Source organism: Terrapene carolina, unplaced genomic scaffold, assembly GCF_002925995.2.
Source record: "Terrapene carolina triunguis isolate 2854851 unplaced genomic scaffold, T_m_triunguis-2.0 Scaffold69, whole genome shotgun sequence".
Lineage (NCBI taxonomy): Eukaryota > Metazoa > Chordata > Testudines > Emydidae > Terrapene > Terrapene triunguis.
This window is the reverse complement of record NW_020664420.1, coordinates 36,894,810-36,913,742: the sequence shown is the minus strand read 5'-3', so window position 1 is coordinate 36,913,742 and position 18,933 is coordinate 36,894,810. Positions and strand designations below refer to the sequence as shown.

General features: G+C 41.2%; 1 protein-coding gene across 1 annotated transcript in view; it reads right to left on the bottom strand.

Annotated features, from left to right (window-relative positions):
* The window catches only part of DMGDH (dimethylglycine dehydrogenase), a 90,557-nt gene that overhangs the window by 44,617 nt on the left and 27,007 nt on the right, over nucleotides 1-18,933 (bottom strand). Inside the window, exons 3-5 of the mRNA XM_024217331.3 lie at nucleotides 14,543-14,641; nucleotides 8,936-9,100; nucleotides 7,212-7,416 (exon numbers count right to left, since the gene is read on the bottom strand). Of these exons, the coding sequence (XP_024073099.2) occupies nucleotides 7,212-7,416; nucleotides 8,936-9,100; nucleotides 14,543-14,641 (469 nt within the window). The remainder of the gene's footprint in view (nucleotides 1-7,211; nucleotides 7,417-8,935; nucleotides 9,101-14,542; nucleotides 14,642-18,933) is intronic.

Here is an 18,933-nt window from a genome sequence, read left to right as displayed (position 1 = left end):
AATATCTGTATATGCAGTATGCATATCTAAAATAAAATCACCATTTCATCAGGTTTTATTAATGACTCTATTATAAATACACTGCTAGCCTCCTTAGCAAGTTCAACAGCAGTTAGTTTATGTCAGGGATTATTTATTGGGGCCTGCTTATTTAAAAATAGAAAACTCACAAGTGGAACAGCTACAAGTTGGTTTAAACTTGTTCATTCCAGTTCCACAGCAAATGTTGACTGTGCAAAAAAAAAAAAAAAGAGTAGACAGCTCTCTGATTAACCCTGCTGTGCTTAGAATTAGCAACAAGTCTAGCTATGGCTGGCATCAAAATTAACCGTAATGATTTGAAGGGCTGGGGTTGAAATGAAGAGTGAATGCTGGCTGAAAGAATGTTAATAGCATATACTGGTCATAGTAGTGGTTGCATACCTTGACGCAGAATGTTAAGCAATATCAACTTTAAATGTTCAGTATTTGGCTGAACACTTAGCTACACATTAGAATTAGGCTTAGCCAAGCATATCTTTGGTTTAATAAGTTATCAAAGCAAATGAAAAAGCCTAAGAGATTTCACAAGGCTGCAGATTGGCTTTACGAAGAATGATAAGTTCTGGAAAGAAGTTGTGAGGAAAGCTGTATATAATGACAATTGACAACACAACCAAAAGGATGCCAATCACACTATAAAATATAAGGAAAGTTATTAAATGTGCAATACTTCATCAATATGCTCTAATGCCAAGTTTTTAGAAAATGGGTGCCTGAAGTTTGACACGTAAGTAAGTGGCCCGATTGCCAAAATGCTGAGCGCCCAGTAGCTCCCACTGCCTTCAAAACTTCTGAGAATGATGACAAGGCAAGTCAGGAACTTGACAGCCAGGGAAAAAGATTCTGGAGCATATCAGAGATCCAAAGGTGCCAGGAAGAGCTGGTCAGAAGTTTTCCAATAAAACATATTCTATTGGAAAATACCGATTTGTAGAACACCCAACAGGTTTCATGGAAACATCTCGGGTCCAGTGAACTTTTGGCAAATCAAAGGCAGGATTCCAGCAGAAAGGTTTCCTGCCACTTACCTGGGCAATAACGGCAATTACCCAAGAATGACAGTCTCATTCAGCAGCTGTTGGGGTCAGGGGAGCATATTTAGTTTAGGAAATACAATATTATGTTGGTATTTCCAAAATGAATTTTTGGGGGAAGTGCCAGTTAGGCAGGAAATTTTGAAAAATTTGGTTTTGGCCCAATTCAGACCATATTCAAATTTTGAAATAGCAGTATTTCCCATAAACTGGAAATCCCATGTTTCATCCAGCTCTAGTGCCAGGCTGCATGTGTTTTATTAAGAAAGAGTAAAACCATTTTGGAGCAGAACTGGATGAGCTGGAAAAGCACAGAATGGGAGGGAAGAAAACATGGTATCCTCTAAGGAAGACAGTGAGAGATAAAGGGAGGAAGAACAGGATGACAGAGAGGGACAGAACTTGTCAGAGGCCTGAAAAACCCTTAATTCCCAGTGTTCTTGATACTTGACATAAGATACCTTTATAACCTTGTGGAAGTTTGTGTGTGTTTACTTACTCATAGACTTTAAGGTCAGAAGGGACCATTGTGATCATCTAGTCTGACCTCCTGCACACTGCTACAGAACCTCACTCACCTACTCCTGAAATAGACCCCTAACCTCTGGCTGAGTTACTGAAGTCCTCAAATCATTGTTTAAAGACTTCAAGTTACAGAGAATTCACCATTTATACTAGTTTAAACCTGCAAGTGACCCATGCCCCATGCTGCACAGCAAGGCAAAAAACCCTCAGGGTCTCTGCCAATCTGACTTGGGTGAAAATTCCTTCCCAACCCCAAATATGGTGATCAGTTAGACCAGTGGTTCTCAACCAGGGGTACGTGTACCCCTGGGGGTACATAGAGGTCTTCCAGGGGGTACATCAACTCATCTAGATATTTGCCTAGTTTTACAACAGGCTACATAAAAAGCACTAGTGAAGTTAGTGCAAACTAAAATTTCATACAGACAAAATGAGAAAGTAAGCAATTTTTCAATAATAGTGTTGTGACACTTTTGTATTTTTATGTCTGATTTTGTAAGCAAGTAGTTTTTAAGTGAGGTGAAACTTGGGGGTAGCAAGACAAATCCAACTCCTGAAAGGGGTACAGTAGTCTGGAAAAGCTGAGAACCACTGAGGCCTGGTCTACACTTACCCCCCAATTCGAACTAAGGTACGCAACTTCAGCTACGTGAATAACGTAGCTGAAGTCGAAGTACCTTAGTTCGAACTTACCTCGGTCCACACGCGGCAGGCAGGCTCCCCCGTCAACGCCGCGGTACTCCTCTCGTATAGCTGGAGTACCGCAGTCGACGGCGATCACTTCCTGGTTCGACTTATCGCGTCCAGACAAGACGCGATAAGTCGAACCCAGAACTTCGATTCCCAGCCGCCGAACTAGCGGCTGGGTGTAGACATACCCTAAGTTAGACCCACCAGGCAGATACCTGGGAAAAAATTCTCTGACACTCAGAGCTCTCCCGACTTAGTGTTTCATCTCTGGCCATTCGGGATTTTTGCTACTGGCAGTTGCTGATGGGCCACATGCCGTTGTAGGCAGTCCCATCACTCCATACATAATTACACAGAAAACGGTGTTAAAAGAACCTTATTATGGTTGCAAAGTCAGGTGCTCAAAAGATAGAAAATACCAGTATCAAGGTTGTCTGTGGAACCTTAAATATGATACAGTCTCTAATTAGATGATCAGAAACTATTTTTTTCCACAGGACCCGTCTTATTCAGTACACAGTGTGCATAGACTAAGTCCTCCAGGAAGTGTAGAGATACCACAATTTCTGTACACTCTAGATGCAGTCTTTGGTTTCCCATGTCACACCTCCTGCTGGGGCAGAGACAAAGCCGCCCATAACAGGACAGTCATAGGCTGCAGCTACGCAGATCAGTAGGAAATTTGTTATTTCCTTGCTGTGCATAGTCCTGTTCATAATGTAAGGTTTGCCTTGGCACTGGTGTGCTTATCAGTGAGATACTACACACAAGATGGATGGTGCTCTATTAATGAGCAGCTTCCAATATTTTTTCTCATTGTTCAAAGTGTGGCTATTGGCTTTCTTTACTACATGAATTCAAACCCTGCTCTAAATACAGAATTATTAATTTCCTCGTCTGTTTTTCTGTAGTGGTCATCATTATAGTATCTGAGTGATTCACACACATTAATTAATCTATCTTCCCACCACTCCTGTGAAGAGGAGGTGTGGTATTATCCCCATTTTACAGATGTAGAACTAATGCACAGTGTGACTAAGGCAAAAAAATTAATGATTTTGAGTGTCCAATCTGAGCTATCTAGGACCTGATTTTGCAGAATACTTGGCATTGTATAGCAGTTCATATATTCAAGCACAGCTCCCGTTGACTTCAGTACAGATGTGAGAGCTCAGCACTTCTGCAAATCGAGCCCCAGGATCTCAAGCTGGGCTACCAGAAAAAGAGGAACATACAAATAGTGACCAGCTCTAAGAATCAGGGGGTAGCTGTGTTAGTCTGTATCCACAAAAACAACAAGGAGTCCGGTGGCACCTTAAAGACTAACAGATTTATTTGGGCATAAGCTTTTGTGGGTTAAAAACCCACTTCTTCAGATGCTCTAAGAAGTTTGGCTTAAGTGACTTGCCCAGCATCACACAGGAATTCTATGGCAGAGGCAGGGATAGAATCCAGTTCCCCAGGACAGCACTCAGATTTCTTATTTATGAGACAATCCATTTTTTTCCTGCAATCCCCTGCTTCATTCATTTCAGTTTCCAACTTCTGCAACAAATGATGCTAGAGTCCTACCAAAACCAGTCCAATTTACTATACAACTCTGATTCATCCCCAGAGCAGGTCTACAGTCCTCTGCAGTGTAGCAGGCAGTAAAGGAATTAAAGATTATTACAGTGCATGTGCACAATGGGGCGTAACTGCAGTTGCAAGAAACACCTTAATTCTGGCATATCCAAACTTCTGAGTGCTTGACTTTGCAACCTTAATAATGTTCTTTTAATGCAGTTTTCTTGTATATACACTTGCATAAGATTTTTAAAAAGTAGAAAAAACAGAAATTCCATCATGTGACATCATATGACATCCACATGGGCCATCAGCAGGGTTGGAACCTTTTAGATCCACCACACAAACCTCTGCTGCTTAAGCTAAGGGAGTAATTGATAGCAATAGTATGTTGTCATCCTCTGTGCGGACAAGCACTAGAGGGGGATGAAACATACATCTTACCACTGGTTTTCACAGTTATTTGCTGACAGCAGAGGAATGGTGAGACTCAGGAATCTTGAATTCCATTCCAGGCTCCGTAGCGGAGTGTGCTCTAGTGGGCACAGACACTGCTGTCTGTTTTCACCAAGCTTAACCCCTCCTGCCCCATCCCCTCTAACTTGTCCCTTGTCTCCTCCCCATCCCTGGCTCCTTCTCCAAGTTCCATTCTCCTTGCTCATTCAATCCCAATCTTCACTCCTCAGGCTTCTCATCTCAGTCGCCGTCTCCTTGCACAGCCAGTCCTACTTTTCCCCTCTGGGCACACTGTCTGAGTCTCAATCTCCCCGCCACTCCCAGTCTCTCTCCACACCCTGTCCCTGTTCCTCCGTCCTGCCCCAACACCTTGTTCACAGTCTCTTTACCTAGTCAATCCCAACTCCCCCGTTCCTGGCTCCTCATCCTATCTGCCTCTCCCCCCACCTCCACTTCCAGTCTTCCATCCTAAGCTTCTCATACAATCTCAGTCTCTCCCTCCCGCTCCCCCTTGTCCCAGTGCCTTTGCCAAGCCAGTCCCAGTTCTTCATCCACACTCCACCTCCATGTCAGATCTGTCTCTCCTTCCCCCATCCCCTTTACTCCCCATTGGTTCCTAGTACGTTTTCCTGTCCAGACAGTCCCAGTCTCCCCGCTCCACCACCACTTGCTCCTGCAATATCGGTGCTCCCCACAGCCAACTCACTGGCTCACACACCCAGTCACCTGACTATATAGCACCCAGGCCCAGTCTCTTTGCCCAACAAGCCCCAGCCTCCCCTTCCCACCCTCTTGACTACCAGTTCCACCCTCCCTTCTTCCTCACCTTCAGCTCCCAATCTCCATCTCCTTTCCCAACCAGTACCAGTCTCTCCTGTCCAGCTCCTACTTAGTTTCTCCCTCACTGCAGTCCCAATCTCACCAGAGTCCTTATTCCCGTTTACTCCTCTCCCTCCCTCTTGGTTCAACTTTTGTCCCCCTCTGAATGTGAATCAGACAGCTTCCTCCTTCACGCAGCCCGGGGGGTTGTGGGGACTCACTCCCTTCTCCCAGTGCTGATGCCTGGCCTAGGGTGACCATATGTCCCAAAGGGAAAACAGGACACCGCACAGGGCTGGCCCGAGCTCTGTGCCCCCCCATTCCTCCTGCACGGGGCTGGCATGAGCCCTCCCGCACTGCACATTGCTGGACTGAGCCACTTGTTCGAGGCCCCCCGCATGAGGTTGGGGTTGCTGGTCGCTGAAACCCTGTCCGCCCCCTGCCAGAGCCTTGCCTCCCCTCCCTGCAAGGGGCTGGCATCGCTGCTCACTGCCTCCACACCACACCCCACTTTTTTGGCAAAAGTGGGTATTTGTCTGTTCGCTCTTGTCAACTGATCACATCGGCAAGAGCAAACGGGACAACTGCCCACTTCTGCCAAAAAAGTTGGGACGGTTGGGATAGGGCTTCAAAAAGGGACTGTCCCGGCCAAAATGGGCATATGGTCACCCTAGCTTGGCCCCACCCTGGCCTGGAGTAGCTGGAAGCAGTCCTTCTGAGTCCCCATAGCCTTAGGTTGGTGCATATGCAGTCTGGTCAACACTAGGATCTGTGAGAGGTTCACGCACACTCTAAGGATGAAATCTTTGGAGATTTTACCTGTTAAACTCTAGTAAGTCTCTACTGAACATTTTTTAAAGGCTTATAACTTGGCCAAATTTGGGTGGATTTTCATAGGCCACTCCCTGCCAAATTTAAAGTTTCTTCTCCAAAGCATGGGGGCACTAGAACTGTCCAAAGAAAAGGTCTCAAGAATTTAACATGGTCAAAACAATTTATTTTTCCCTAGCCTCGTTCTTTGAAATGGCTGAACAGTTTTGGCAGAAATAAAAATAAAAAATAAAAATCATCAACCCGAAACAGCCACCAGGCATGGAAAAATTCAGCCCAAAGGTTAACGTTTGACAAAGTTAGAAGCAACCGAACATAGGGTCTTATAATGGGAAGTATTGGGCAATCATACTAAAAAATGCTGTGTTACTACCCGCATGTAATAAGGGGAGTTTTTTATATACTGCTTAATACCGAATAAGTAATACTTAATACAATGAATGTTAAAAGTTACATACAGAGGAAAATAAATACAAATCATTTTAACTTAATATTTATGGAGCATAAAAATATATTGTTAAAAAGGGGACGTTTAACCTACCAAACAAACAGTAAAAATCCTCCCCTTCAGGGATATGGGAGTGCAGTTTCACATCTGAGGGCAACACAGAGTAAGATAAAACTGAAAGGATCAGTATTATCTTATTTGCTGCACCCCAATAGGTCTCTGAGGAAAGATATAATAGAGGGCAGCCAGCCCTTCACTCCCTGCCCCACCCCCGTCTGATCATTCCAGCTTGTTTCCCAAGAAGCACCCATGTGGGGTTCCATAATTTTAAGGAGAGGGGACTATACTGCAGAGGTAGCATTTTATCCCTTCCACCCACCCCAACCCAGACCACCAGATCGTCTTGTAAAAGCTAATGGGATAGTCTGACCCCTAGTATTTTGTTGGAGACAAACCAGAGAAAGAGAGAGAGAAGAAATGTTATTAATGTTTTTGTTCCGTACAAATAATAAATAATAATAATGTCTAGGCAGGGATAGTTGAAAGGTATTTCTTCCACTAAGCACTCAGTTTCCACAATACTATTGTGAAGCAAGAGCCCATTAAAAAAATCAGGACAGCCTGATACCAAATCATGGGTTTGATACGTTCACCAGGAACTAGAGAGTTACTAGAAAACATATTGCACACGTTACTACAAGACAAATAGTAGAGTACTACTGCTTAGTCTGAGTTACTTGATCTTATACCAGTTATTTTTTAAACTTTAAAAGGTATCAAAGTATTTTTTTAATTCTTACCTGCTGTATTCACAATTCTGTTTGTTCTAATTATTCCATGTGGAGTTTCAACTTCCCAGGTCCCATCTGATCTAGGGCTCAGATTTGTCACTTGGACTGGATAATTTAACAGGGCACCATATTTCCTGGCTCCTGCAGCCAAGGCCATAGTGAGAGAATAGGGATCAATATGACCATCTCCGGGGTTATACAGGCCAGCTAAAACCTAAGTGCATCACACAAGATTAATTCAAATTAAATTTGCTGCTTTCATTACATCTCATATTAAACTGAATTTCTTGAGTCAACTGAAAACCAATTTTTAAAGCATATTATATTATCAAGACTTCAATGGGCTAATTCTGTAATTGTCCTATGGAAGTGTGATTCTCCAGCATCAGAATCTATCTGTGATTATAGAGATAGAGGCCAAGGATGAAGATTTCAGAAAGAAACCCAAATGAACAGAATGTGTCAAATGTCTTCCAAAAATCTCATAAAGGGTTTCAGACTATTCACCATAAGTAGTAACATTCAGAAGGTTTAGATCATTTGCACATTTTAAAATGAGTATGATCATTTTTCATCCCATGAAAATCTATGATAGTTGTTAAAACATTTACCACATTTAAAAAATTAAAATAATGGCCCTGATAACCCCCTCTCATGGGAAAACTAGCAGGGAGGGAGTTAATGAGAGGAAATCTTTGCAAAATTCACCTCATGGAGTTCCCTGTGAATTGTTCCACTAGAAAAATGATTTTGCTTCTACAGAATGGGCTGCAGTTCTTGCTCACAAGTGCAATGGATCCCTAGGATCTGTGCAAATCCCAAGGTATCTGAAGGGAGCCATCCATACAGAATCCCTATGCCTCCACTCTGGCTCTTGGTCTCCAGTATCAATCTCATATCCTACTCCATGACAGCACTGCTTCATTATAGTAGGCTTGGGAGGATTAGATTTTTTATCAGTAAATGTCAGTAAACACTGATTTCACCATACACATACAAAAATATTTCCATTGATAATAACAGAAATGTACAGACAGCAAAGAAAGAAAAGTGCTGCTTGATAACTTATTAGGGTTTGATTTAAGGATATTTACTTTGTATATTTTGACATGTGATGTTGACAATTTGTGTTTTCACAGTTATAAAGCTGTAACTTTTAAAATCTCAGTGTCTGCTGTCAGCCATTCCCAACTGTCAGATGCCCCCAACTGTCTGATGCCTCCCAATTTCCTGCAACTGTGAAAATTTAAATTTAAATTGATAAAAATAAAAATTGCTTAAAAATAAACACTATTATCCAGCAAAATTATAAAAAAGTGAAAATAAAATTCTGCCAAGCCTAATTCTGAGCCATTAAATAAGGGGGTTTAGAAAAGAAACAGTATGCCAACCTTAACTATATTTGCCTTTGCCGAGCTTTCTCTTAGAATACTTGGATCTGAGTCTCGGCTCTGTGTCCTGAACAGGCTCTGTGTTTCTCTTTCTTCCCGAATTTACTCTCCCATGCAATAGAAACTCCCCCAGAGGATCTTGTTAACGTTGCCCTAATAAAATCACATGGGGAGGTGGCTCATTCTCATTTACACTAAGCCCCTTTACATTGCTTGAGCTGAAACCCTTTATACTAAGGGCCTTAGTGCACAAGAGAATCAGGCCCTGGATTTGCAGTATATCTTTGAAAGTCCAACATTTAACCTCAAGGAAAGTTGTTTTCACAACATTTTATTCTTTACCTTCTCCATGTTCAATATGGGAAACAGCTCTTGTATTCTCTCAGGCCCAATAAGATACTGCTCTGCTGGATGCCAACCAGCTCGCGTCATTTGGTACTTCAATTCATCCACTCTAGTAGGAGTGGAAGCAATTCTGATGCTGCCTGGCTGATGAAATCCCACAGCCTAAAACATGGATAGCAAAAATAAATGAATGAGTTATCATTAGGACTTTGTCTTATCCCAGTCTAAACACCTGGTCTTACACCAGTGAAGTCAATGGGAGTTTTGCCATTGACTTCGGTGACCACAAGCCCTAAATCCCTTTGAAGGATCACGCCCCAAATGTAGAATTGGGGGGGAGTAAAGAACAATTTGTTACCACATAAAAGCCTAAGCTGAGCGAGCACAATACTTAAATGTACACTACCTTCAAAATAAGTTGTAAAAAAAAAAAAATAGATCCTCTATCGTATTTCATTATTCTCTATTAATTTTGAACCTCTAAGATTGGATTAATGAGCCAACTTTGTGGACTGTATCTCCCTTATCTATACATTTTCAAAAATAGGTCAGATAAATTTAAAAGTTAATGTTTAGTATATTATATAAATATCATCTCAATATCAGTATTACGAGTTGGGGTAAACTTCTCTGAAACCAGGGGATGTAACCACTGTCCTTCATTTAAGATAGTTGTAAGAAGCCATTAATCTCCTTTAGGAAACAATAGCAGCCTTCACATCAAACAAGGCACATGTCACCAGCCAAATTAAAAGCATGTGCAAGGCAAATGTGGGCGAAGGGGTTTCACTGGCTACTGTTTTGTGAAGGTTTGCATGTCTGGGAGAGAAACTAGAAAGAGCAGAGAAAATGAGAGAAAAGGCAGCAAGGAAGAACTGCTTGAATAAGCAATGGGAACATGGCCTTGCGAAAAGCCCAGACAGAGCTTTTGCACTGAGTGCTGACTGAAAGGGGCTTGGTTAGAGCTGTGAGCAGAGAAACTCTCCTCTGCAGCTGATTCCTGCCGTGTTCAAAGAAACAGGACTTTGATGCAGTCCTGTTTATTTGCTAACAGTGTACAAAGATACCTGATTCCATCATCAATTTCTCCTCCTAATAGAACCAACTCACAGGGCCCTAAATTTGGCTAACTGCTTGGGTTAAAAGTGATAAGAATCAGCATTTTAATCACTGAAGATATTAGAAAATAAACATTAAAAAGTTAACTGACCACACATCTTTACTGAAAAAATAAAGATATTTTAATGAAGTATATATAAATAATTATATCCAGTTAGAAAGTGCCTGTTCACATTAGTGACTGTGGCCGGATCACCCCCACCCTGCATCACAAAGACTTTTTCTTCTAATTGTTCTGTTAGGAAATGAAGCTAACCCCCTAGCAAACAGGTTGAGGGACTACTGGGAGGCCATGGCAATCCACATGGAGATTCTGTGACCCTGCAATAGCTATCCTTGGTAGTTCTCTCCATTCTGTTGCAGCAAGGCTCCATTGGAGCTGCACCACCAAAGATTACTGAGCTGGTGATTACTGAGGAATCCTCCCACTCTAAGGGGTATCTCCACTGCAGAGAAGGGGCTGCAGAAAATTAATACAGCTTGGAGTGATATTAGCTTTCATGAAGAATTTCTGAGAGACCAGTGGAGGCACAATGCATGTCTCTCCCGCCCCACACTCAATCTGCCCACTGCCCAGCTCCTTATATAGCTGATTCCAGGGCCGGCTTTAGGCCAATTCACCCGATTCCCTGGAATCGGGCCCCACGCCTAAGAGGGCCCTGCGCCTTAGGAGCCTTTTGAATTTTTTTTACTCACCCCGGCGGCGGTCCACTTCGGGGTCTTCGGCGGCCCAGTTCCCCTGGCCAGAGCGCTGGCCGGAGCGCGGTGGCCCCGCGACCCCGCTCTCCCAGCTGGAGCTCCGGCTGCCATGGCCCCGCGACCCTGGCCGGAGCACGACAGCCCTGCAACCCCAGCCAGAGCGCCGCAGCCCCATGACCCTGGCCAGAGCGCTGCAAGCCCTGCAGCCCTGCTCTCCTGGCTGGAGCGCGGCAGCCCCGCGACCCCGGCCAGAGCGCGGCAAGTCCCGCAACCCCCCTCCCCCAGCCGGCAATCCGAAGTGCTGCCAAAGACTGGGAGCACCGCCCGGTGAGTACAAGCCCCAGGAATCAGGCCCCGCACTTGCTAAAGCCGGCCCTGGCTGATTCCTGTATCAATGGAGTGCCTTCCACAGAATACAGGGCAAGGTTGGTGGGCGTTGTTGCAGAGGGGATTGACCCTTCATTCTGTGCATGAGAGGTGTGATTCATGTGTGAAAGATCCTCACTTTGCACAGGTTATGGGTGCATGATAGAGCCTCGTAAATGTAAAGGACTCACTGTCATTTACCAATTTTTGCAAAATTAGAGAATAATCAAAGAAACAGAAATAAAAAGGAAGTCTATTGCACAACAGAACATGCTTTTGTTCATTTATTTTGTCAAGTGTAGTTTCAACTAGGGCTGCCAAATGATTAAAAAAATGAATTGCATTGTTAAACAATAATAGAATACCGTGTATTTAAATATTTTGGATGTTTTCTACATTTTCAAATATATTGATTTCAATTGCAACACAGAATACAAAGTGTACCGTGCTCACTTTATATTTATTTTTTATTACAAATATTTGCACTGTAAAAAAGAAAAGAAATAGTGTTTTTCAATTCACCTAATACAAGTACTGTAGTGCAATCTCTTTATCATGAAAGTTGAACTTACAAATGTAGAATTATGTATAAAAAAATAACTGCACTCAAAAATAAAACAATGTAAAACTTTAGAGTCTACAAGTCCACTCTGTCCTACTTCTTGTCCAGCCAATCACTTGGACAAACAAGTTTGTTTACATTTGCAGGAGATAATGCTGCCCGCTTCTTGTTTACTTCATCAGAAAGCAAGAACAGGCATTCGCATGGCACTTTTGTAGCCGGTGTTGCAAGGTATTTATGTGCCAGATATGCTAAACATTCGTATACCCCTTCATGCTTCAACCACCATTCCAGAGGACGTGTCCATGATGATGACAGGTTCTGCTCGATAACGACCCAAAGCAGTGCGGACTGACACATGTTCATTTTCATCATCTGAGTCAGATGCCACCAGCAGAAGGTTGATTTTCTTTTTTGGTTGTTCGGGTTCTTTAGTTTCCACATCGGAGTGTTGCTCTTTTAAGACTTCTGAAAGCATGCGCCACACCTCGTCCCTCTCATATTTTGGACGGCACTTCAGATTCTTAAACCTTGGGTCAAGTGCTGTAGCTATCTTTAGAAATCTCACATTGGTACCTTCTTTGTGTTTTGTCAAATCTGCAGTGAAAGTGTTCTTAAAATGAAGAACATGTGCTGTGTCATCATCCGAGACTGCTATAACATGAGCTATATGGCAGAATGTGGGTAAAACAGAGCAGAAGACATACAATTATCCCCTGAGGAGTTCAGTCACAAATTTAATTAACTCATTATTTTTTTTAATGAGTGTCATCAGCAGGAAGGACGTCCTCTGGAATGGTGGTCGAAGCATGAAGGGGTATACGAATGTTTAGCATATCTGGCACGTAAATACCTTGCAACACCGGCTACAAAAGTGTCATGTGAATGCCTGTCCTCACTTTCAGGTGACATTGTGTAGCGGGGTGGTTACCCCGCTCCTGCCCTGAAGGGCTTAAAACAGCCCTGGGAGAGGGCTGTGGCATCGGAAAAGTTGGGCTGATTGGGAAAACAGCCACAGCTGTAGCAAGTGCAATCAGGGCCCAGCATTTTAGACAGTTGACAAGAAGATACCATTAACTAGATACCATTAACTTGGGTTTGAATAGAGACTGGGAGTGGCTGGGTAATTACACAGAATGAATCTATTTCCCCATGTTAAGTAGCCTCACACCTTCTTGTCAACTGTCTAAAATGGGCCATCTTGATTATCACTACAAAAGTTTTTTTTCACCTGCTGATAATAGCTCATCTTAATTAATTAGCCTTTAAAAATAAAAAAAATTAAAATTATTGGAGATATCCTATCTCCTAGAACTGGAAGGGACTCATACAAGTCTAGCCCCCTGCCTTCACTAGCAGGGCCAAGTACTGATTTTGCCACAGATCCCTAAGTGGCCCCCTCAAGAATTGAACTCATAACCCTGGGTTTAGAAGACCAATGCTCAAACCACTGAGCTATGCCTTCCCCCAGCCTCTTATAGTTGGTATGGCTACTTCCACTTTTTCATGTTCTCTGTATGTATATATATCTTCTTACTATATGTTCCATTCTATGCATCTGATGAAGTGGGCTGTAGCCCATGAAAGCTTATGATCAAATAAATTTGTTAGTCTCTAAGGTGCCACAAGTACTCCTGTTCTTTTTGTGGATACAGACTAACACGGCTGCTTCTCTGAAACCTGTAAATGTAAACAAACTTGTCTGTCTGAGCGATTGGCTAAACAAGAAGTAGAACTGAGTGGACTCATAGACTCTAAAGTTTTACATTGTTTTATTTTTGAATGCAGTTATAGAACAAAAAAAATTCGACATTTGTAAGTTTCACTGTCATAAAGTGATTGCACTGCAGTATTTGTATGAGGTGAACTGAAAAATACTATTTCTCTTATCATTTTTACAGTGCAAATATTTGTAATAAAAATAATAATATAAAGTGATAACTATACACTTTGCATTCAGTGTTGTAATTGAAATCAATATATTGGAAAATGTAGAAAAAAATCCAAAAATATTTAATAAATTTCGATTGGTATTCTATTATTAATAGTGGATTAAAACTGTGATTAATCATGATTAATTTTTTTAATCATGATTAATTTTTGTTAGTTAATCACGTGAGTTAAGTGTGATAGCCCTAGTTTAAACTATTTGTGCTTTAATACTCGCAGTATATGAGTGCATGTAATGCATGAGATCTAGTAATAGCAGAATTCACTATGACATTCTGCTAATATTTTTAATCTTGCTGAATAGTAGGGTAAGGCACAGGGTTTTTTGTGAGAATTATCAATTTGGCAGATTAGCAAAGTGAGAATCACTGTTTTTGTTGCAGTGTCAAACACGAAGGAGGGAAAATGTTGGCTGGAGAAAGTGATTTAGTCACCAAAGAGAAGCACAGCTCTGAAATGGATACGATGAACTACAGCAATCTTCTCGATTACAGACAGAATCAAACCATTTAAATTAAAACCAGGAATGCCTAATTGTCAGATTGCTCATTCCTGAATGCTGTTTTAACTCAAATAGAAAGATGATACTGCAGTCTCTTTGCCTGCTTGGTTTCTGACTTATAATAAGTGTTTAAATTTTGAAATCTGTTTTCTATTTAAGAGTCAGAAGGATTGTGGGGGAGCATCTACAGTATTCTGGAGTTAAATGCTAGAAAATGAGTGTAGGATAGACATAGAGATGGCAAACTACATTCAGATAAAGTGAGCCCTTGTGGTATGAGAGCTCTCTTTATATGCATGCGCACACAGACACAGACACACAACGTATCCATTCTAAATCTTCCCGTAATTTTTTTAGCATGACTAATATTGATCTGAATTAATATTTTTAAAATTAAGACTTTCACCTGCCCAGTTTCCTCCTCCAATTTTTCATAGAGTTTGATGCTGTAGTAATGGATTTTCTTCAGATTTATTCCAGGATGAAAGTAAGTTGTTAACCCAGCCTTGAATAAGAAACAAAAACCAACAACATATGAGTATTTTTGGAAATGCATTGCTTTCTTTCCCCCTTTCTAGACAGCTTTTTTCCAGATGTTATTCAAAAGGAACTGTCAGTACAAAGAAAAACAACACATGACTGGAGCCAACAGTTCTTTTTATTTATTTGTTTGTTTATAATAAAATTGTTTCGTAGTTTACCAGCACTCTCCTTCTATGCACAGATGTTTTTCCACCTGTCTTCTCTCATCAGTTTGTCAAGTCACAATATCTCCGTTGTACTTGTTCTCTACCATAGTTTCATTCCTTGCTTAAACTATTCATTTTTCTACATAAATCTTTTGGATGAGACATAAAACTGAGTTCCCAACTAGCTGTGGTTTCTAAAAATCCTGTAGTTCTTTCACATAGCCTACAGTACATGAACCTTGCCAAAATATACTGCTGCTGGAGATGTGGGTCTCCGTATTTTGAGACAATCCCAGGATACAATCCTTTTGGTTAGAAGAAGGGAAGAGGAATAATATGATAATTGATCCCTCCTGAAAAATTACTTCTCAGAACTGTGTTTTGGGATATATCCCATTGTCTTAAAAACTTTCCAACTCACGGAAAGCTTGGTTCTGTAGAGCAGTGCTTGCAGCCAAATGACTTGCATTGCTTAGGTGGAAGAGCAGATTGCCTCCAGGGATAGAAGCTTGGCACAACAACCTGGCTGACCTAGGAGCTAAAAAGCAGCTAATGTTTCAGAGAAGAGGGACCTCAGATACATTTGATAAGATTTGATCTAACTTTTTAGAAACCTTTGATAATTTCTACTAGCTGGAAACTGAGATGTCACTCTCCTTTCCTATCCCTACCACTTTTTGTCCTTTTTCTCACTTCCATTCCTTCACTTTTTTGTTCTTTTGTCTGTTCTTCTCTTATTTTTGGAAGAAAAAAAATCAATAAAATATAAACAAATAACAAAAAAAGATCATGGGGTTTTCAAGAGGAGGCATATAAACACTCGTATCCTGGCTGAATCCTAATACAAGTGATTACATCCTGTCTCCCTAAAAGTCCTCTTATAATTTTTTCAAGAATGCAGACAGTTTCACTTTACAGTTGCCAAATAAGCACATATGTAAAACTACTTTTGGTTTTGACATTTTTCAGTTTGCCATCTCTAATTACTTTGCATTATATATTTTTCTTAAGTCTTTAATTTTTCAAGTCAATGGGACCTATATACTCACATGAATAAGGCTAGCAGGGTTTGGTTTTATTTAAAAACATCTGTTTGTATTGAATTTAATTTTAATGCTATTCCTAAAACAATTTATAATTTGCCATAAGCATATATTGCATCTCTAAGATCAAATGTGGTAATAGTTCAACAATATCTTAGAAATGCTCTGTCTAGGGACTTTATCCTGCCCTTACAGGGGATGTATTCAATGACTTTGAAGGTAGTTTCCAAATTTTCCTTATGAGGGTTCTCTCTTTTTGGTATTTCAAAATTTATACAATAGTATAAACCCTTATCCCCAAAACAGACCCATGGAAAACAATCTAACCTTTTAAAACCATCCACCTAAAGATATATATTTCACTTGTGGTTACTGTAAATTATTTTTGTTACAGGCCTGGATCCATAAGTATCTTCCATATTGTTCACAATCTGAATGTCTTTATTTTAACTGTTTTGAGCCGGAACCTAGTGCAATTTTTTTGCGGTATTTGCAATTAATTTATGTCTTGATCACTTCTTAAAAATTAGGTCCTCAAGGTCTGATCTACTGTTTTGCTCAATAAAATGAATAAAGAAATAAATTATATCTTAACTCTTAAAACATTCACTTTTCTCTAGCTATTTACATGTATTTTCCTTGCTCTCAATTCATATAATAACCTTTGTACTGTCTTCCTTTATTTGTACAAAAATTGCCTGATCAGTCTTTTGTTCCTCCCCTGGATGTATTTAATAAATCTTCTATATTCAGTGAAATTCAGTTGTAGTGATCGCTGATGGTAATAATAATTTAGTTATATGGGCCACAAATTACTTTTCAAAACCATTTGATAGTGTCTCTGATGTATTCACCACACAATAATACCCATACCCATGGGCATTTAGTTACAAGGATCAAATTGGAAGTAATATCTTTGACCTTTTTAAATGTAGGAAGGAATTTCACACTTTTCAGAGTGCTATTTGGCTTTAGATAAAGAATGTTATTGGTTTCAAGAGTGCTATTTAGAGCCAATTATAACCTGACCAACCTGCTTTAGGATTAAAATTCCAAGAAGAGTTTGATCTATCTTTGCCAGATGGAGATTGTTCTTTTATATGTCTGATTTGAGAAATTAAGTGCCTTGCTGATCTAGATGTGGTGACCATTTGCATATAAAAATCAAAACAGATATTGCCAAAATCCATTCTTATAATAGAATTCTTCTGTAATTTGTATATGTTTAGTTTCTTATATTTTAGTTCTGTTCTATTCTGGATTTTATACTGCACCCATTATCACAGCAGCATTCTGATAGAAATTGCATTATTTCTTTCATCACATACACACACAATCCGTCTCCTTACAGATTTGACCAGACCACCTTAGTATGACTTTATTTAATTTGTGCTGTGATCTATTAACTATTCTATAATAATTAAACAGCATACTACATTGCATTTTGCATGGTAAGAAGATTACATAAAGAATTTTTGGGATGATACATGATAGCACTGCTTTAGAAAACAACTGTTCAAATTAAGAACAAAGGGCCCGATTCTGTCCAGACTGACTTATTCCTAATGACTTGGGATTGCACAGGGATTCAGGATAGAATATGGCTTGAAGAGGTCTATGTATCCTTAAAAAGGCTCAATTTTGCTCCCATTTGTACCCAGGAAACCACCACTTGTTTCAAAGCTGGTTAGATAAGTATAAATATGAGCAGAATTTGGCCTGACAGTTGTGTCTCCTATTAATGTTAGAGTAAAATTCATGCTTTCTGAACTGTTTTTATTTAAATAAAATGAAAGTCAAACAACTTTTTTCACAGTATTGTGCCTAAAACAGCTAACACAATTTATCTGAAATTTTGTAACATTGCTCCAGAGCTGAGAATTTGTAAGCCAGGTTTCAGCACTGAGAAATAGCAGAAATACAATAGATTGAAAATGTGACCCTTAGTTCTAGCAATGCTGGCTGGACTCTGAAAGAGAAAATCCGAAGCAGTATGTTGTCTGAATTAAAGGGTATGTCTACACTACGGGATTAATCCGAATTTACAGAATTCGAATTTTGGAAACAGATTATATAAAGTCCAATGTATGCGGCCACACTAAGCACATTAATTTGGTGGTGTGCATCCATGTACTGGGGCTAGCGTCGATTTCCGGAGCGTTGCACTGTGGGTAGTTATCCCATAGCTATCCCATAGTTCCCGCAGTCTCCCCCGCCCATTGGAATTCTGGGTTGAGATCCCAGTGCCTGATGGGGCAAAAAATATTGTCGCAGGTGGTTCTAGGTACAGCCTCACCCCTCCCTCCATGAAAGCAACGGCAGACAACCGTTTCGCGCCTTTTTTCCTGGGTGAACACAGCAGACGCCATACCACGGCAAGCATGGCGCCCGCTCAACTCAAGACAGCAGTCATGAACATTGTAAACATCTCGCGCATTATCGTGCAGTTTATGCTGAAGCAGGGCCAGAAAAACGAGGCAAGGAGGAGGCGGCGACGGCAGCGCGGCAACGAGAGTGATGAGGACATGGACACGGACACAGACTTCTCTCAAACCGCAGGTCCCGGCGCTTTGGAGATCATGTTGTTGATGGGGCAGGTTCTATCTGTGGAACGCTGATTCTGGGCCCGGGAAACAAGCACAGACTGGTGGGACCGCATAGTGTTGCAGGTGTGGGATGATTCCCAGTGGCTGCGAAACTTTCGCATGCGTAAGGGCACTTTCATGGAACTTTGTGACTTGCTTTCCCCTGCCCTGAAGTGCCAGAATACCAGGATGAGAGCAGCCCTCACAGTTGAGAAGCGAGTGGCGATAGCCCTGTGGAAGCTTGCAACGCCAGACAGCTACCGGTCAGTCGGGAATCAATTTGGAGTGGGCAAATCTACTGTGGGGGCTGCTGTGATCCAAGTAGCCAGAGCAATCATTGAGCTGCTGCTACGAAAGGTAGTGACTCTGGGAAATGTGCAGGCCATAGTGGATGGCTTTGCTGCAATGGGATTCCCTAATTGTGGTGGGGCGATAGATGGAACCCATATCCCTATCTTGGCACCGGAGCACCAGGGTACC